At 43.3% G+C, this 21439-nt stretch overlaps 1 protein-coding gene across 1 annotated transcript in view; it reads left to right on the top strand.

The window, feature by feature from the left end:
* Positions 1-4172: 4172 nt before the first annotated feature.
* LOC306693940 (receptor-type tyrosine-protein phosphatase gamma-like) overlaps positions 4173-21439 on the top strand; it is a gene marked incomplete at its 5' end in the record, with an annotated part of 535669 nt that continues 518402 nt past the window's right edge. Inside the window, one exon of the mRNA XM_079156627.1 lies at positions 4173-4266. Within this exon, the coding sequence (XP_079012753.1) occupies positions 4173-4266 (94 nt within the window). The remainder of the gene's footprint in view (positions 4267-21439) is intronic.

The following is a 21439-nucleotide window of genomic DNA, read 5'->3' as shown; positions in this document are numbered from 1 at the left end:
GTAGCGTCATATAATAATAGTCAGTATAATATAAAACACACACATACATATATATAGATATATACAGTATATATCTATATAATATAAATAATAGAACATGTGTATTTATTGAGATGCTCCTATGGACCTTGTTATAGGGAGGTAAAGATCAGGAGAAGTAAACATGAAGTGTAATTAGGAATACTGATGTTAAATTAAGCTATGATGAGTTTTCACTGTTAATTTACCATCTCTATTAAATGTTGATGCCTCCATGACCAAGTTAAGCAGATGAGACTGAGGACAACTATGTAGAAGAAAAGATGTTCACTTTGCCTAATATGTAGCTTGACAGAGTTCTCATGTGTGCCCTGGTGTTCTCATGTTTCCTTACCTCCTCATCCCTCACTCCTACCCTGGTGTTCTCATGTTTCCTTACCTCCTCATCCCTCACTCCTACCCTGGTGTTCTCATGTTTCCTTACCTCCTCATCCCTCACTCCTACCCTGGTGTTCTCATGTATCCTTACCTCCTCATCCCTCACTCCTACCCTGGTGTTCTCATGTATCCTTACCTCCTCATCCCTCACTCCTACCCTGGTGTTCTCATGTTTCCTTACCTCATCATCCCTCACTCCTACCCTGGTGTTCTCATGTATCCTTACCTCCTCATCCCTCACTCCTACCCTGGTGTTCTCATGTATCCTTACCTCCTCATCCCTCACTCCCTAACTGTCCGTGCTGGATCTGTCCCCGTTGTTTTAAAAAGCTAAATAAGTTATTAGCATGACTGCATCAAGCTAGCCAAACCTGTCTGGTGCAGCTAGTAGAGAAGCTTCATGTACTGCTTCCCTTTCCCGCTAGTCTGCTGTCTGATTGTGAGGTCAGGCTGATCTGGGATCAGCTCTTTGGACTGAAGTTTCTCCTCAAAGTTCTCCTCTCAAACGGGTCTTGGAGGAGCAGTGCTCGCGCTGGTGCTCGCCTGTAGAGACTTCTCCTGACGAGGACGCGCAAGCTCGGGGCCAAACGACTTTGGCCCCGAGCTGAATCTATTTGAGGACGCTGATTGACTAAATTGTATGTCACTCATTTATATCCTTAATCAGCAATTGGCTAAACTGCTTCATAGCCCCGCCTCTTTTGGGCCAATTCTCGTTGGCCCCAGCACTGCTGATAGAGGACGAGCAGGAAAAGCATCTATTTTGCACAGAAATCATATTTTACAAATATTACTGGGTACATTCCATATTTCAAAAACACAAATATTGACAGTTTGTATAATTTATTATTATTATTATTATTTTATTTTTTGTGGCTCAAGGAGGGGCGCTCAAGGTGTGGCTATTGGCCAGCCGCCACTGGTTCTCACCGGCACAAAAAAGGCTCTATTATATCCTTTACCCTGCAGCTACAAGTGACTCCAACACACTTACAGCTCACTCAATGACAGACTGAACTTTGTGATTGGCAGCTGATAACAGCCATAGCCAGTAGTGTTGGGGGAGCCTTGGGATTTGGCTGTTGTAAAGCTCTGTTCTGCTGTCTCTGTTGATGAGCCACAGTCTCAGACTGTACAGAACTCCTCTGCTAGGCTTCTGACAGAGACTAAAGCCCTATTCACAGAGGACTATTACCAGGGGACCTCATGTTATTTAGAATTACCCCCCCCAAATCTGTGTTTCATGCAGTGTATTCACACGGGATAAACAAAGTCTCTACGTTGCTTGAATTTGCTGACATTATTCCCTGATATGATGTCATGGCTCTTTGTAACATCAGGCAGCAACCTCCGGTTCTGAAAAGTGAAGTCAAAGCTTCATGTGTTAAAGCTGCATTCTCTCTAATGTCCATCAGGGGGCGACTCCTCTGGTTGTATAGAAGTCTATGAGAAAATGACTCTACTTCTCTCTTGATTTATTACCTCAGTAAACATTGTAAACATGAGTTTATGGTCTCAATCTCTAGTTTCAAGTCTTCTTCAATACAGCATGATAGACCCGCCTCCTGTGGGCCATTTCTCCATGGCCCCAGCGCTGCTGAGACGTGCAGACAGGCGGCGAGGACGTGCAGGAAAAGCATCTATTTTGCACAGATATCATATTTTACAAATATTACTGGGTACATTCCATATTTCAAAAACACAAATATTGACAATTTGTATAATTTATTATAATCTTTTTGTTTGTGGCTCAAGGAGGGGCGCTCAAGGTGGGGCCATGCCATCCTTAATGGAGAGTATTATTACTGTGGGTGACCTTTGTGAGTAAAGTTTTTTTAATTTTTTTACATCTTATCAACAGAAAGTCAATCATTTTAAATGTGGAAGAAGAAAGAAGTGGCATGGAGTTTTAGAAAATAGTAGACAAATGTTTATATTTCCTATGACAGCCAAGTCTACTTCCTGTCTTTGCCTGCTTCGTGTCGCACAGTAATTAGATCAAGGTATGGTGGCTGCAATGTGCTGATCTGTGGAGAAAATGGGAAAACTGCAGCTTCTGATGCACACATGTTGACATATAGGCCAGTGGTGTATCCAGATGTGTCAAAGCACAATGACATGTCAAGACGCCACCTGCGTGGGCTTACATAGGCACCCCGAAAACATAACTGTGTTTTTATGCATTTCATACACCGACACAGAGAGAGAAGGTAAGAGGGATGGCTGGGCCACAAAAGGTCTGTACCTGGCCTGCTCCATCTAAACGGACTGCATTTAATCCAGAAGTGTGACTGCTCGCTCAGCTTGCAGATGTGCTCAGCTTGTCTGTTATGACAGATTTAGTGCCTGAACTAGCTACCATATAATGTATATCATCATTTTAGATCTGTATACAAAAATATCATAGAAATGAGGAATTGTAATGACACTGATGAAGGAGATGTGTTTACCTTTAAAATATAGCAAATGAAACCTTATACATTTTATAAGAGGTCTTATTTGAAAATGATATCTTTACAAAGCCCTAATATGGAAGCCCCCCCCCCCCCCCCCCTGCACGGTCCATATTTACGCCCCTGATTTAATCATCTTTTAATTTCACCTTTACTTGCTGTCATAGGGATAGAACTGTATAATCACAGCATTATTTTGGTTAAGTTTAGTGCATTGATTGATGCCTTTGGTAAAGTCAATAAATCATTACATAACCAGGTCCTTCCATTCTTGGCTCCTTCTAGGACAAACTCTTCTGGAATGGTGAAACGGGGGTGCTCTGTCTAATGTGGATCTATTTTGGAGTCATTAATATGAACAAAAAGCTCGAGGATCCCCTGGGAGCTCATATCTATTATTACCTATTATTATGGGACATGTGCTCGCTATTAAACTGAGCGAGTGTGCGTCAGAGTCCGGCGCTAGGATCCAGAGGAATGACCTCTCTCTCTCTCCCCATCCCCTCGCTCTCTCCATCCTTTCTCTCTCCTCTCTCTCTCTCTCTCCTCTCTCTCTCCTCTCTCTCCCCATCCCCTCGCTCTCTCCATCCTGTCTCTCTCCTCTCTCTCTCTCTCTCTCTCTCTCCTCTCTCTCTCCTCTCTCTCTCTCCCCATCCCCTCGCTCTCTCCATCCTTTCTCTCTCCTCTCTCTCTCTCTCTCTCTCCTCTCTCTCTCCTCTCTCTCTCTCCCCATCCCCTCGCTCTCTCCATCCTTTCTCTCTCTCTCTCCTCTCTCTCTCCTCTCTCTCTCTCTCTCTCTCGCTCGCTCCCCCTCGAGACTGTTTTAAAGTCTCTGTCAGACTTGGGCTCACACGCTATTTCCTGGTTGTACGGAGGAATGGAAAGCTTCCAGCGCCTCTCTACCACCAACACCAGCACCGACTCTCCCCTCTCTGTGAGCCCGACGAGCGCTGCCTCCAACGCCGCAGCCGCAGGAGCGACGACGCGCCGTGTGGACCGTCGCTGCTAGTCTCCACCAACCCGCTCTCACCTTGCTGAACACACGCTCCTCCACAACCAGCGATACCCGCGTGTTATGCTCATATCCGGGGATATCGGGGTTTTTTCGGGACGGAAAGACTCTTCACTGGACCTCTGAACATCTCTCCCCCCTCCACCACCACCGTGCCCGGTCTCCGTCTGCGCTCCGTCTCCGGCGCTGCTTTTTACGCAGCAAAGGCGTCTCTGAATCGCCCGCAAAAGGGGAGAAACTCAACAGTTGTTGCGGCTTATTGTTTGCATGTCGACGTGCACATTACTGCCATGTGGAGGCTACTGCATTCGTGTTGTTGCTGCTGGTGGATTTTCTCACTCATTCTGCCTGCCTTCGTGCTCCTCCGGGCCGAGTGTCATCCTGGTAAGTTTCACACCCTCCAAGTCAAACACTAGGCTTGTTTGTTGCTCGTGCCCATGAAGGAATATGGTCATCACTGTGTTTGTCGGGACGGATCTCTAACAGGCTGATAGAATAAAGTCCCCTCATTGAATATCCTGTAATGGGGCACGACGACTGTAAACTGTCGGACACGCGAAAAGGCAGTTAGTGAGAGGATTAGTATGCAGCTGAGTGACCTGTTACAACCTCCTCATATCCAACTCGATCATAGGTCCCCTGCTTTCCCTCTCTCTGGAGGAACGCAGTCCTCCCTCTTTGACTCTGCAGCCCCCCTTTCCCCCCTTGAACCCGTTAAATAGCAATCAAACTAGGAAGGAAGATACAACGGTGTGGTTGAGATAGCTAAGTGAGCAGTAGGCAGGTTGGTAGTTGGGTCTGAGCTCTGGGGAGATGCAACGGGGAAGATGTGATGCCTTGTCAGCCAAAGCCGTTATCTCACCGCCTGAAGCAAGACAGCAGGGCTGTGAAGCCGCTTCACACACTCCGCTACAAAACGCAGAAAACTGCAGTTGAGGCTTAAATCTGTGCGGAGGAGGGAGCAGACCTCGTGCCTGTGTTTGGGGTCGTCACGTAGACCCCTCAGAGGAGTTCCACCAACAATCAGATGTGGCTCTAGATACCCGCATGGCTGAGGAACACTTTGCATTTTTAATGGTGAGAAACCAAATGCTTTCTTTCTCTAATTGGGCTAATCTCCAGATATTGCGTAATATAATTGAACTGTTTTTGCAAAGGGAGCCCTCTGCTTGAACTACAGCTAAACCAGAGACCCCTGGGCCCTGGACCCCGTTTGGTCCAAAGCCTCAGGAGCCAACACCTGAAGAGGAACAACACCTCTTCTGTTGCTTTTTACTCTGTCAGTCAGGAGGAGGAATCTATTGTATCAAATTAGAAAATAAATCCAACAAATCAAGTTTGACCTTGACCACAGTGTCCACGTGCACTACATGTGGAAGAGCCAAGAGACGTCTCAGACACTTTCACGGGCTGTCCAACCCTATAAGGGCTTAATGCCTGACAGTGATGTTCTTGTGTTCTCCACCAGCCTTAAATTAGATTCATATTATGTGCATATATGATCATATTTGACAAAGGACCTCCCTCTGTGAGCATCGTTGTCGTCCGATATGAATCATTATTGTTAGACAGTATTTAATACGATATGGACATAAAATAAATATCCCAATATTTCTAACCAAATCCCTCTTTATTCTGTCATTGTTTTTGGCATGACTGTGCTTTCAGAGGATTCAATTCCAAGACAAACTAAGCAAAAGAGAATGATGGACGTGTAATGTGGATGTGGAGTGATAGTTTGTTTCACACACAGAGAAGCTCACAGATGTAATTCAGCTCGTAAAACAACTAAACGGTTCATTTAAAATGGAACCCAGCCTTCACACCATAATAAGAGAAAATCCCCACACTGTCCGAGTGTATCACGTCGGGAGGTTGATCGCATATTGATATGATACCCGGCTCTGCTCTCAGATTGGTGTGTTAGAGCGGCGTGAGGAAACCGGGCTTTACTAATTCCATTGGAACCCCTTTCGCATTGTGGACTCCTACTGGCCCCCCAACCCCCAGTCTGAGGGGCCACTAGAATGTGGACATTCTCTGAGCGTGTGTTGGAGCTGTCTGTAGATGTGACCCGCTAGTCGGACTGTATCAGCTCGTCTAGATTAGCTCTCGTGTTTTATGAGCCTTACGAGATGTCATTAAACACACAGAGTGAGAGTCGAAGAGCAAAAGATAATGCTGCCCTGTTGACCAATGAACACAGTCAGTGCTTTAACAAATCCATCCCAGTATGCCGTTCGGATTGATGGGCAAATAGATAGACGATGAACTTTATGAAATGGCGCTTGTTAGACATTCAGGGGTTTTTTGCCGTGCCTCTCCACCCTCTCTATTTTTCATCTCGCATTTCTATCTGATCACAAATCTGGAGAGACGTAATGTTGACTGAGTGGAGAAGTGAAAGAGAGAGCTGCTGGGAGAGAGGGATGGTGCTGATGGATGGATGGAGGCTTAGGTCGACGGATGGAGAGCAGTCTGTCCCACAGGTTGAGAATTCATTTATTTGCAGTGAGGATTGTTTAGCTGGTTGTTTTTCACAGACCAAATATTCAAAATGAATAAAACCTTTTTTGAGTAAAGATGTCGTGGTTATTAATAAACTAGCTCATTAGCAGATAGAACAGTCTGGTTTCAGTGTGTTAATTGAAAGGAAAAGTAACACATCGAACAGATACATTTAATGATTATATCAACAGTGTTTTTAGACTTCTTGCATGACAATCCTAATGTCAAAATCAGCTGCACTTTGTCTTATGAAAGATAACAAATTAAAGCAAAAATGTAAAAATATCATTTTGGTTTGGGGGAAAATCTATTTTAAATAGCAATAAAGGAAAAGATGGACAGATATTCAGCTATTTGCTATCTTCACATGACGAAGATCTGTGAAAGTGGACATTGTCCCCAAAGGACAAATATTAATAATCTGTCTCTACTTGACCTCCTCTCTCTCCTCTCGTGTTGTCATGATAGTGGAGTGAGCCCGAGGTGGCTGGTTCATGTTAACGGCTGGCAGATGATGTAGGAACAGAGATGAGTGTGCTTCTCTCTGGGTATCATCATCCGCAGGCTCTCAGCGCTGCTCTGCTTACCTCCGGCCCGCTCCTCTTTTCTATTAATAAGACTCTTATCCAGGAGATTGGTTTGGAAAAGCGCAGCAAAAGGCAAGATCGACTTTCCGTAAAAAAAAACACGCCACCTGTGGGCCACATGCAAATGTGGATGGTTTTGGTGGCTGATGATGCTGTATGTGGTTTACTGGACCTGCTTTGTTGTGGAGTGAAGATAATGCGGAGGTTCTGAAAAGATTCTCTCTTTGTGTAAAGATTCTCGCTTGTGCCGTGTTAAAAGATGGAAATACAGCCATACATACAAATACATCCAGACATTTAGCATGTTGGTTCATCTTGCAGTTGTATTGAGTCCTAAATCATTTCTGATTTTTGCAAGTGGGGTATCGTTATTCTAACTTGTTTCCAATACAAATCAGCTGGTAAAAGAAAAAAAAACAAGATAATCATACTAATGAGAAAAATGAGGATTTAGATTGATGAATAAGATCCCATCAGGAATACAGGATAAAGGAGATGCTTGAAATGGCTGTGCTGATGTGTCTTCAGTATGAAGAGATAGGCGGTTATGATCAGGTTCAGCACTGTTAAACCCCATCTCTCATCCCCCTCATGTATGTTGTTTCCTGCTCCTGTGATCAAAGTATGTTTTTAAAGAATTTAGCTTTCATTGGTCCGTTCATTAGACCTGAGTGAACTGTGGTAAAGATTCTCACTCCCTTTCAGATTAACATACCACACGCGTTGGAAAAAAGCCCTAGAAAGAGCAGCTCGGAGCCCCATGAGAAAGGTGCCAGTGATTTATCTCACTTCATGTACGTGCACTTTTGCATATTTGAAGCGGCTCCCTGTGATTTCCTCAGCGTGGAGGCTCGGACGTCCACAGTCACGGCCTCAGCTCTACGCTGTAGGTTTGGGAGGGCATGGGTAAGCGCTTCATCCTCTGAGCTTTCCAAGAGTAGAATGCATTGTTTTCTCCGGAGTCCACCTGATTAATGTCATACCTCGCTGCAGAGCAACACCGGTAATGATTCAGCCAAGTGCCTTTAGAAATACAGGGAGATTGTGCCACGCTGTCGTGTCTGCACCAGTGACCCGACTGCTGCCAACACGCCCCCAGTCGCCCACATAATGGCCGGTTTGCAGCCATGCAAACATCTGTTTTTTGGGGGGGGCTGGAAAGCTCTGAACATCCCCGCGGGGCGTCCGCTAGCTGACACAGAGCATCACTTTCCCTTTTCCGTCTGTGTTGTGCGGTGTCAGCGTCGAGGCATCACGCCGCTGTCACTGCGCTGCACTTCAGCCCTGGGTTAACCAAACACACAAGAGAGACGGAGAAAGAAAAGAAAAGGGAGAAGACAGAGGAGACAGAAAGAGATGTCTGGCCTTCAATCTGTCGCTCTCTGCTGTGAACATGAATGGGCCCCGTCGCTCCTGGCCAGGAGGAAAAACAGAACAGTCATTGTAATCTCACAACAAGCGCCTGAGCTAGCACATGGTTTCACCCCCACAAACGCACAAACCCTCCTTCCATCTATCGCTGTCTCTTTCCTCCCCTGCTCTTTTTAATGCACCCTTCTTTTCTCTGCTCTGAGTGTGTATGCGCATACACATGCACCTTCTCTGCTTCTCTTAAATCCAGGAACAAATGAGACAAGTGGGTTTGTTAACCATTCTAAGCAGGCCTCCGTGTCACAAACCTTTTCTCTGAGGCTTTTTGTCGCAGCGATACGGGGAGAAGGTTGACATTTAGGGAAGGGATTGGATATGCTTCGTGGCCCTCGGTTGCCAACATTATCATCATCATCATCTCAGTGCTCGGCGAGCTATTATCCGGCCTCCGCTGTGGCCGGGAAAGCGCTTGCTCGTCGGCTCGCGGGTCACTTTATCAGTCAGCGAGGGGCCTGTCAACACCGTCCCAGCTTTCCTTAATAGATTGATTAAAAGATAGCGCATCATGTTTGTGTGTGTGAATGTAAGATGCAGCGGGGGTGGGAGGGGTGGCGGCAGCCAGTTATCCATGTAGGATGCTGTTTGGTAGCTGTCGCCGTGTCATTAGGAGGGAGCTGCCTGAGCGAGAGGCACCGGGAAGCAGATAAATGGAGGAAGAAGAAAACATCCTTTCTATCGGGCTATTGATTTTTAGCGGGAAATGATGCTGTTTTGTTGCACAAAGGGGGAACTAAAGATAAATAGGTCTGATAATGATAACAATAGTAATGATGATATTAAGTGCCGGGGCGCTAATGATATCTCAGGAACACCATGAGCGAAGCCGAGCACGGAGCATCGCCTTATTTTGTTTTTCGATCAGCGTTTCCGCTCAGCTGAGCGTGCCTGTTAGCTTTTTAATCTGTTTCTCATCAGAATTTGTTTTCTTTTTTATGAATTCATAAGCTTGTGGCGCCACAGTGCAGCGTGAAAAAGGAGGAGAGTGGGAGAGATGGAGCTGTCTGGCCTCCTCCTCGTGCCGGGCCCTGCTTCCCTCAGACGTAATGGGTTGCTGAAAGTAAAGCGCTCTTCAACCACCACCAGGCTTTCACTTATCTCCGTGTCTCCATTGTTCCACTTCATTGTTTTAATCAAGTCCAGAGCCGGATTATTTGGAGGAGAGAGGGGGTGTTCCCCTATCATTTTCTGGAGGGTGCCTCCCGAAATATTAGCTCAGTCTGGCCTGTGACAGCATCGCCCCCCCCCCCCCCCTCTCTCGCCACTGTTGTCGTTCTGTTCATTCTGCTTTGCTAAGTCTTGTTTGCTTCCGGCAGGGTTTTCGTGTTGGCTGCCATGTGTTCTGCTTCCCTACGCCATTATCACCACCATGCCTCTGAAGCAGGCGTTTCATACGACTGACTAATGCTGTTGGAAAAAGCCTGGATCCTGCATCAAACAAACTTTGAAGTAGTCTCTTTCCACGGTAGCTCCAGCCGCATAGTCTTTAAAGAGAACCAGCAGCAGATCATGCTGCACTGCTTGTGTGACGGATTTGTACTCATCAGTGAGTTTGACATTTGTCTCAGCTAGGCAACAAGACCTGTCTATCAAACTCCAATATTTATTTGGGAACCGCCCAAATGTGTTCATAGCACTGAGTACAGACAAATCACAAGTACTTAACAGTGGCATTGAATGTCTGGGTACATTTGTGATCTTGGTTTACTTATCTGATCAAAAAGGTTTGCCGATTTCAGATGTTTTAGTTACATACAATTCTTGTCCAATCGATGCTTATTACACATCTAGCAGACACACATTTATAACTGCTTTGGTCTCCACCTCCTTCTAACAAAGTACCTGGCTCTTTAGCTGCTCAATGCTCCACCATTAATTAAAGCGCTATGAAATCTCCTTTCCAGAATGGATTTTTTTTTTGAGTTCTGTGTTTTAGGATCCAAGCAAATTTTTCATCAGAAAAAGTAACTAACCATAATAGTGAAAGTTGCCCTATTTTCAATTCTTTTGTAAATAAAGTGCTCTAAATGCAGCTGTTGGTGTCTAATTCCTCAGTTATTTGGATAACTTAAGAGGCTGTGTGAGCCCCTCCCCTTTGTAAAACACCAACACAGACAGAAGCACCGGGCCCCAAACATAACGGCACTTTTTTTCTCTGTATTCAGCTTAGCTGAAAACCATGAATTTCCCTAAATTCCATGATATTTTGTGTTTTACAGTCGATTCCGTTTTTATGATCACATTCTGCCACTCCGTCAGTGGTTTCCACATCACAAATCACAGGGCCCTTCATTAGTGCCCCATCCACAGCCATCGCTAACTGTGCCTGTCTGCTGTTTGGTGTACAGTGGGTTCACCAGTTCTTCCCCACTGAGAGCAGCTGTCTGCTGCAGCTGGAGGTTGAGGGTGAACTTTCCTGCCTGGAGAACCAAGACAAACAGCAGGGTTGGATGATAACTGTGGCTTTGTTGCCACAAAAGACCCCTTTAAAGTATCAGTCTTTTGATGCGTTGTTGAGAAATATGTTTGTGTTTGTCAAAGTAAACAGTATAGGTTGGGTATTGTTAGCAAAACTCCAGTTCCTTATTGACACCAGTATAAAACTAAATGGAGCATAACCAAGCCCTACGGGCAACAACTACAGAGTAAACGAGTAGTTGAATGTACTTCTGGCAAAAAGAGCCTGTGCACTTCTTTTGTCTCCATTCCTTCTTGGTGAACCAATAACTGCTGCAAGACAGCCTGGCAGGCTGCGGTTGCGTGCAGGCAGAAACACAACACAGAGAGGGGAAAAACAAAGAGAAGAGAGAAAGACACAGAGACAGCACGAGATGCTGATGAGAGTGGAGAGGTGTATGCAGCCAAGCCCTTTTTTTCTATTTTGCTAAGCGGGATGCCAGGGGAGCTTGTGTGTCACTGTGCCGGGCCGCTGTGTGTTAAAAGGAGCTTAGACTGACAGGCTGTCCACCGGCATGGAGGCTGACGAGCCTAACCGACAGCGACACCAAACAAACACCGGGAGGTGAGACAAGAAGGAGATGAGATGGGAAAACAAATGGACATGACAAAAGCCAAAGAGAGAGTCTGCACTCCCTCCCCCCCAACATCCAAACTGGTGACACGGCCAGTCGTTTCAGAAGCTGTAAGATGCAGTTTGATGGGATATTCCTGACAGAGAGGTGGCAGACGGTCGCCAGGTGGTGGTTCTTTTGGCCACGGGCCGCCCCATCCCCCTCTTCCACCACCTTGGCACATGTCAGGACTTTCAGACACTTTGTGTTCTTTTGTCAGGCTCGATAGGTGGCCATTCACTCCTGAGCTGTGACAGCTCGCCGATACACCAGTGAAAGGTGTAGATGGGTGTTCCTGCCATTTCCCACAACGTTGTCTCATTTTGAATGTTGAAATGCACTTGACTTGACTTGCATCAGTCATCCCTGCTGACAGAGGAATGGAAGCAGCTGCTTTCTCCGTGAGAAAGGTGAAAGAAATGTCTCCACTTTACTATGATATTGGTGTGTCAGTCAGACAACGGTCCTCATGTTTTACTGAACAGCTCAGTAAGCCTTTCCCTCACCTCCTCCTCTCTGGCCTTTTTATGCAGTTTTTCATTTCTCTTTGACCTTCCACTGTTCATGTCTCCATTCTTCCCCTATAGTTTTTCTCTTTTTATTCTTCTGCTCTTCTTTCGAAAACACATTTCGTTCTTTCATTTCATCTTGTCATCCCTTTGGCTCCTCTTCCTCTCTTTTGCATTCTTTTTTCCATTTTTTGGCCATTCTTCTCCCCACATTCTCTTTTTCATTCTGTCGTTGTAGTACATCCACTCATTCTATTCTTCAAACAACTTCTTTTGTTCTACCCTTTTCTTTTCCTCTTTTATCGTTCCCTTCATACCTTCTGCCCTCCTTTTTGTTCCTTGCTCATTCCTATTTATCCTTTTATTTTCTTTGTGTTTATAGTAATGTTGCTCTTTCTACTACTAAACCCAGAGTTTGTACTACTACTTATTTTCTTTTCGTCTCTCCTGTCCTTTCCGTTCTTTCGATCATTCTTTCCTATTCATACAGCAGCATTTGGTTCTCTTGCCGGCCCCCTGGGTTTCTCTCCTCTCTGGTCACAATAACATGCTTCTGTAACCACGGACTATTATTCTGAACACAGCCCAAACTAATAGCCATAAAGTTAAATCCCATTTTTCACCAGAATGGAAAAACGTATACACACACACACACACACACACACACACACACACACACACACACACACACACACACACACACACACACACACACACACACACACACACACTTATTTTACAGTTGTTAAGTGCTCACAAAGTAGCATTTTCTGTAAAAGTCATTAATTAATAAAGCAATGAAAATTAAGATTCTGGAGGAATCTCAAAGTCGGCATCAAGATGCAAAGGGTTGGATACATAAGGACACCTTTTAAAATCTCCTCCTTAGCTGCTAATGAGGAAATAAATATGATATTATCATTTTATGAAGATAAAGGGCCACCACTGGCTTAGACACAGAGACTGAGAGGAAACCAAGCTCTGGCTATTTACAGCCTGCATCTCATCATCTCATTCATTTCCCATCAGCAGGTTAATTACTGTAACTCAAGCAACCACATGTTCACACATGTGGGAAGCAAATACAGGAGAACGTAGATGTTAGACCTCAAGACAAGTTGTCCCATTATGAGTATGACTCAATCATTTACTTTGACATCCACCGGGTCTCAGTCTGGGACACATTTGAAGGATGTGGGAGTTCATCAGGCAGCAAGGTCTAATGAAATGATGCTAATGACTTACATCATTGGAGGTGAAGGATCTTGATCTATAGTCGGGACTGGGGAGTAAAAGCTTCTGCTCCTCGCAGGTCCATCAATCTGTTGTGGTTATGTTGGCAGCATGGCTCTAGTGATGGAAAAGTCAAATCAGTACACCACTTGGGTCCAGGCTGAAATCATTTGTAGATTTTGGTGCAAACATTCGTGGTCCCCAGAGAATAAATCCCACTGACTTTGGTGGAGCCCAGACTTTGGTCCTTTTGACAGCAAATGGATTCAATTTCAATTCAATTCATTTGTATTGGCCAAAGTAACATTTAATTCAGACATTCAAGTTCCCCATGGGATAAATTGTAATCACTTTGGCAATATACTTTTCATTTAGCTCCATCATCAGGTATATGTTTGGAATATATTTTGGTTTATGAACTAATGTAGTTTATAATAGATTTGTTCTTGACTGTCCTTGTCATAACTCATCGCTCTACAATGTATAAAACTGTTGAGTTGCCTTCTCCCAACATCATTTTTAAATGTGTACATTTCAATTACATTGGTACCTTTCTCCTCTAATTATCAATGGAGGCACTCTGTAAAGCTCTTTTTTTTCGGTTTCTACAGTCTCTAAGTCAATAGGCAGGAAAGCCTTTGTGTTTAAAGCTCACTCTGATTGGAACAATCCCCTCAAAAATGAGCAGTCTTCAGGATCAGTTATGCATGTCCATAATGACATCTCTATAATTATGTCTTATGACATTATTACTTCATGTTATCCCTGACATTAATGCTTTTCTATAACCCATGAAAGCCATTTGCATGCTCTGCTGGAGTATGACCTCCGGATTTTGTATGGCTTATTATTTAATTTAAAAATGTTTTTAATTTTTAAGTTGTGATATTTCTTTGTCATAATGTTGTTGTTTAGATTTTTGTCAAATATTTTGTCTAATTGTGCTTGTATTGTAAAATCGTCGTTGAGGACCCTCTCGATACGAGATGGTACATCTCAAGGGTTTTTTCCAAATAAAGGATTTCCATTAATACCTGCAAAACTACATTACAGACATTCCAGTGATTTAGCAGACGCTTTTATCCAAAGCGATTTACAATAAGTGTATTCAAGAGAACTACTAGTCACCAGAAGTCATAAGTGCATCTCCTTTTTTAAACAAACATGAAAGAGCATAAACCAGAGCAAACGTACAGAAACAAACTAATACGAATACAATAAGTGCTAAGAGGAAGGCTCAGGGTAGTACTAATCCCATTCCCATCAGCCTTAACATGCCAACACGAGAAATAAAGATGGCGGCCGTGCCAAACTTTTCCTGCTGGACATTAGCATGTAAACATGCTCAGTGTGAGTGTGTTAGCACTGTGGTGTAAACATTTAACTCCAAGCACTGCTGCTAAGCGGGGCTGTAGACTCTTACCATAGATGGAAGTAGGGGTGCTGAGGAGCTGGAAGCAGCCCCTAAAATCTAGCATTATGAAAACGATCAATCGATAAAAGACGTTATAATGTTTTTGTCTTTCTTACTGGGACATAGGCTGTACTGTGGCTAGAAAAAGGCAGGATTTGTTTGTTTATTGTCATATTTATTAGTACATTATTATATTTCCTACTATGTGGACTCACAGCCAGTCAGACTTTTTGTATCACGCGCAAACAGAATAACTTAAGACATCAGGGCACCGATCATCCTGTCAGACAGGGAAGAGAGACAGAAGTGGAGACCTGATACACAAACTCCCTGTGATCATGTAACGCTGTATAATTCTGTGGTTTATCACTAAAGTGTACTACACTGCAGACTGAGGTCTCTGAAAACAGAAACAAAGAGAGTGATAGCTGACTCATGAGAACGGGTCCAACACGGGTTGAATGCATCGGCAGGCCCATGTTAAATACGCTGTGATTTCACATTCGATAAACGGATGAAAACATAGCTGAAATAACTACATTATGATGCCGATTCGAAAACAAAATCGGAATTCATGCTTTGTAAAGGGCTGTTTGCAAGACGACAAGCGAACAACTTAGAGTTGAATGGAGTTTGGATCAATCCGTGCTAGGCTATGCTAACTTTGTAGCTAGATAACATCATCTAGGTATAAATAAGGCAGCGATGTTATTGTTAATACAGTAGACAGTCTGTGGTTTACACATATACAGAAATATGTCCGGTCTCTGTGACCACACACAGACAATATTTTTTTCCTCGCATTTCTGACTCAACAATGTTAAGACGTCAGTGTCCATGTGTGTAATCGTGCTGTGCAATAAGGTTATGTTCGGTGTGAACACACCATTAGTTTTGGTTTGAGTGAAATTATTTAGATAACCTGTGTTAACTTTGAATTGACTAATAAACAAAACCCAGTGGCGGGCCGTGCATTTTATACCTGGGCCTTCACTGCTGAAATACCACCTTATAACCACATGATGGCGCCACAGCTAGGGTTATTATTCGTTTCTTGGGTTGTAACTATGTAACGTTACGTATTCGTATTAAACCGTTTGGTACGAGGCTTACAAACCGAACAATACGTTTGAATAATACTAGTGCATTTGGAAAATACAGAAGCTTAAATTGTAGGAAATATAATGTTTCCTGCACTCACTAGGAGACAGCGGTCTGTATGACCTCTGAACCGGAACAAAAAGAACCACAACAAAAAACAGCTGAGTCTCCGCAAGTGTTCTGGGAGGCTAGGCTAACTAGCTTAACGGGAAAACAACAGCAGCAACACGCATTCTGCTACACACTCAAAGGCCATTCAGATATTAGATGTAAAAAAATGAACCACTTGACTTACCAAATGCTGATCACATCCTCCTTTCTTTGTTGACAAAGATTAATCCCACGGTTAAATCCCAACTCACAAATCCGTTTCTCTTCTTTCAGCCATTGAGTGTTAAAAAACAAAGCTAGGTAAAACATTTTTTTAAATCTACACCATGCAAAATGCAAAAAAGATCATAATTTCATTCATATCTTTCAATATGAACTCTTACTACTCGACTAACACTCTGCTGTTAAGTTTCGTTTCACGACAGTCACGTGCTCGCCCACTGACCAATCACAGCACAGAATCTCACTGCAGCGCTGCTGCTAATGCTGACGTAGTTGTAGGCCAGCAGGCCGCTCTGGCGCGTCAAAGAATTTCAAACTAAAGATCTGATTGGTTGAACACTATGCCAATCAACAATATCATCCCCATTCACTTAAACTGCACATGGATTCACTGGTGAGTCAGCAGGCCTGGGGCCTCTCTTCTTACCTAGAGACACAGAGGTGAAATCTGATTGGATAAAAGCTCTACTTCAAACAAGCTGCACTGAAGCAGAGCAACTGAGGAGCACAGTAGCTGTGCAATGAGAAAACAAGATAATGGGAAAAATATTTTTATAAATTATGATACATGTAGTGTATTTAAGAAAAATTATTAAATTATAAAATAGCTATAACTTTGTGATTCTGTTTAGGGCAGCAGAGAAGGCTTTGCAGGCCCTGACGGTCCACCACTGCCAAAACCCATGTAAACCTTTGTACATGTATTGTAGCCAATGTAGAGAAGCCAGGTTTGGGGTGATGTGAGAAGCAGAGCTGCTGCGTTCTGAACTAGTTGGAGGTGAGAGAGTGACTTCTGGATGATGCCAGAGAGAAGGGAGTTACAGTAGTCAAAACTTGAAAAGATAAAAGCATAAATGACTTTTTCCAAGTTTGATTTTGGAGATGGTTCTTATTTGAAGAAAACAGGACTGGACAACTCTTGTGGTTTGAAGTTTAAATCTGAGTCAAATAGTACTCTGGCAGTGGACTTCATGTTAATGGAGGGGCCAAGGGCACTTCCAATGGGACTCAGGGTTTGGGGGACCAAATAATGTGATTTCTGATTTTGAGTTCTTGAGTTGAAGAAAATGTTGTGCCATCCAATAAGGTTTGTCTTACCTCTCAATCAGACCAGTGTTGGACATGTTCATCCATCATCCCCCTGCCCCATTTTCAACACAGACCCCTACTCCGAAAATCATTTTAATGATTGTTTCAGGAGTTAAGATTTAGGTGTTGATTTCACTTGAATGTTTGAATGTATTATACGATATAACATGCATTAATAGAATTTTGAGGAAAGTTCACAACCAACACTGCAATTAAACATGTTCGATAAATGTAAATATGCAACATGTGTTTTCACATAAAGAAAGATAAAATACAAAATAAAACTGTTAAAAGACACCAGACAATTAGTCAAAAAGTGCATTTCTCAATCTATACACAGAGTAAACTGATCGGGCCTTTGACCTTGGGCTGCTCACAAGTCTTACGTTTCTTATTGGATTTTTTTTGTTAGCAGTTGTCCCCTACTTCCAGACTTTTTTCCTAAGCAGTGCTAAACACATCGTGGATCAGTGTCTGTTTTCGGCCAGAGCTGGTTTTGTTGAGGCTGGAGTTTCTGGAGGAATCGCAAGGCCGCTGCTGTGTTTACTTCTTTCTGCGCAGGCGCATCAAAAAGTAACTCGATCCGGTCCAAATTCAAAACCGTATTTAATTAAACGATAACAACTGTAAACTGATGATGACAATTACAATCTAAAATACACTATCGATAGTATGCATCTCGAGAGCAGAGACCACGTGCAACTCCACTCACAGGTCCGACCTAGCCGGTTTCTGAAAAACCGAGTGCCGTGATCTCCAGAAACTCCCTAAAACATTGTTCTTTATACTCCTGAAAGTCGTAAAGTGTCAAAGCTGTCCCACAACGTTGGAAACAGATGTCCAGGCCAATCAGTGATTGGCTGTAGTCGTGTTGTTCCCTCCTTGTATCGATCCGTCATCGCTCCGCTTTCTGGCAGGACTTCTGATAAGCCCTCGTGGTCATCTTGACCAGTTCCTCTGCGACCACTTTGATGTCTCTGGCCCTCGACCTATTCCCTTATATGTCCCCTGCATTCCTCACTCATCCTTATCTTCCCTGCACTCTCTGCCTCATGGCTCAGAACCCCCTTACTATTTGACTCTACTTTGGTTCAATACTTCCAATGATTATGTTTAAAACTCCTATAAGTAAATGTATTGCAAACATATAATATCTTCTATAAGTAAACATCCTGTAAACATACATTGTGACTCTTAACATCATTTACATTCTTATCATTGTGAAACTTTTATTCACCACTAGGGGTGCTTTAAATTCTACTACTAATACTTTTTAATACTGCAATTCTCCACAGTTTCAAGCCTGGATTTCCACTCTCTTCCTCCTGTGTAGGCAGTGGAAATAAAGGCAGTGAATAAAGAACAGAGAGAGAAAAAAATCCCTGCATGCCAAGAAGTGTTGTGTCACACACCGAGCACAGAACATTGCAGAGCCCTCCTCATTAAATTCTTGCAGTGGCGTTGGTTTTTCCACTTTAATGCTTGGGAGACACTGGCTTCCTCCTCAGAGACAGAGATGGGCACTTGGGGGCCACTGAGACAAGAGCATATCACAATTTGTCTTAGTTCCAGGGGGAGGTGCTTTAAACAGCAATACTATCTCTTCTTTCTTAATCTCTAGTGACCTCACCCTCGATCTTACTCTCTGTTGTGCTGTAAGATTCTCTGGTCTTTGGTGCTCGGTCCTCTATCAGCTGTCTTATTTGACTTTATGTACTGTGTTTGTCTCTCAATCTCCAAGCTAATTCTCCCCCTGACCCCATGTGAGAGAATGGTAGTGGAGGAGTTTACTTTCCTCTGTACATTTCCTTAGGCCCCTGTGTTGTCATGGATTACTGGTGGAAACAGAAATGACTATGTCAGATTATTTTTAATCCAGTTAGGGATATCACCATGTATACCGAATCCCATAGCAATCCATGCAATAGTTGTCAAGACATTTTGCAATAACTAAACATGTCAACAATACAGTATGCCAAATGGGAAGTCAGAGGAGTGTCAAAGTATATCATCTGGGAACCATGAATCCGTACAAACATGTGAGCCTGTCCAGTAGATGTTGAGCTATTTCACAGAATAAATAGCTTTACGCTACTGGTAGCACAAGATCAAAAGTCATTCCTTCTCTATGGAACCTGATGTCTGTATCACGTTTCATGGCGATCTATCCAGCAGTTGAGATATTTCAGTTACTGCAGGCCAGACCAGAACACACCTGTCTTCATCACCATCCCTAGAGCCACACTGCTAGTCTAATAAGAACTGGCTGTTCAACATGGACTGAACATGCAACGATTCATTTGAAAATAAATGATCTAGCTTCTTGCAAAGAGAAGTGAGAGAGTTAAGATCGTGACAAAGGAGAAAGGCTCCACCTGCAGAGAGGGGAAGTCAGGCATGAATCCTGTCAGTTACATGGACATGCCATGGTTCCGCTAAACAACGGGTTTGAAGTTCTAATAGCAACTTTGACTTTTCCTATAATGCAGTCACACTCCAGTTATCAAGGACTTCTCACTCCCTGTAATCACTTCCACCTGTCCTTCCACCAGATACATATGGACAGAAACAGTAGACCCTGACGGGTAACCCAGTAATTTGCAGATTAAAATATAGAGTTACAGTTATGACACTTGACCAACAATATTACTGCAAGCAATTTCAGAATATAATGTGGTTTACTGTAGCAAAGCATTTTCACAAATTGTCAGTGACTGTTGCCACTGAACAATCAGCTAAGAGGATTTATTTTACCGTTAAATCAGATTAACTGGTTTGAGCAAGACAATTAAACCTCCAATCTGACTGTGATTTGATTTTTGCAGATAAATCATCTAATGCAGCAGTCTAGGGATGTCACCATACCACAAGTTTAGGAGACGATTCCAATACCAGTGAATTCCCATGATGTTTGCTACCCAATTTAAAAAAACAACAATGAATCACATATACTTCAACATACACTCCTTTATCACCGTTCGCATACTGGTTTCAAAATAATTAGTAATTAACTCCTTCTGATCTGCATCAAGCTTCTCACCCGAAACTACATTTTACAAGACTACGTTTGAACACATCATGATTATGTTCTTATTTAACTTCGCACAATACAAATCTTTACTGGCTAGAGCTTGAACGCATCATAATGTAACTCAATGTCTCCTATGTACGTTATCTCTGTTATTTAGCCAAGCAGCACTGTGCTGCTCAGCAGTTGCTAACAGCTAACGTCATCTAGCTCTCCTCCTGCCGATTTCAACATGGATGTGTTTTTCCCAATGTAGAATTATCAGCCAAATGTTCTATCGTCCCCGGGAATCGGTTATTCTCGTGCCCTGATCCCCGTTACCTATGGTACCTGCAGTGCTGTAGAAAAGATTAAAATTACATTGATTGATTCAGGTACTATAGTAACTTGTAAGATGTAGTTTCAGTGTTTGGTTGGATATCATTGTAAACTGAACATTTCAGGTTTGACTATATTTTAAGAGATCGCTTTAGCCTCAGCTTGACATGGGCATTTGTTCCCATTTTTGCCATGGTTAAATGATTGATTAATTCATTGCTTAAACTATTCGATAGATTTTGCAGAGAGATATTATCTCTTGCTCTGTGTGAGGAGAACATGTTAGGTGGATGATGAATGGAGAGGTCTTGTCTTGCCCTCTGTGAGTTAATGGCTGCTGAATTTAAGATTTCCGGAGCAGGCCACTTTGTTGATGTTCAACAGATGGGGTTCACTAATATCACCCTGGGTGCAGAGGATTCCACTCAAGCTTTCTCAGCCCCTGTCACTCTTTCTTCCATTGTTTCTCTGAGTGAAGTTTTCTATCATGCATTACGTTTTATTTTGTGGTCTTCTTAAAAGATATTCTTCTTTTTAACTTCCCCTCTCCATCTTCGCCTCCCCTCTGTTTGCTGAAACTGGAGTAAGGACAGAGTGGGAGAGGAGGTTTTCACTGTTGGATTGGGTGAAGCCTTCCTCCATTCCTCAATGCTAGACAAGCACCCGTGTTCCACCTGAAACGCCTTTGGATTTACGCTGCAAACTGCATCCATCTTTCTTCTGTTAATCACCTCGGGCTGGGCGCTCCGGCTCGCCACGTCCCCAGGCCGATGGATGACCCGCAGGGGAAATCGAATGGAAATCAGCCAAGCCTGACGCTCCTGAAGTACTTTCTAGGTTCCACACTGAGAGAGAAAGAGAATAGGACAGCAACCTAATTCAGTGTGTGAATAAAAGAAGTCAGAAAACTGCTTTTGCTGCTAATAAATACATCTTAT

Source organism: Pholis gunnellus, assembly GCF_910591455.1.
Source record: "Pholis gunnellus genome assembly, chromosome: 3".
In the NCBI taxonomy this organism is placed as follows: domain Eukaryota; kingdom Metazoa; phylum Chordata; class Actinopteri; order Perciformes; family Pholidae; genus Pholis; species Pholis gunnellus.
The sequence above is the reverse complement of the archived record's forward strand: the minus strand, read 5'-3'. Positions and strand labels throughout refer to the sequence as shown.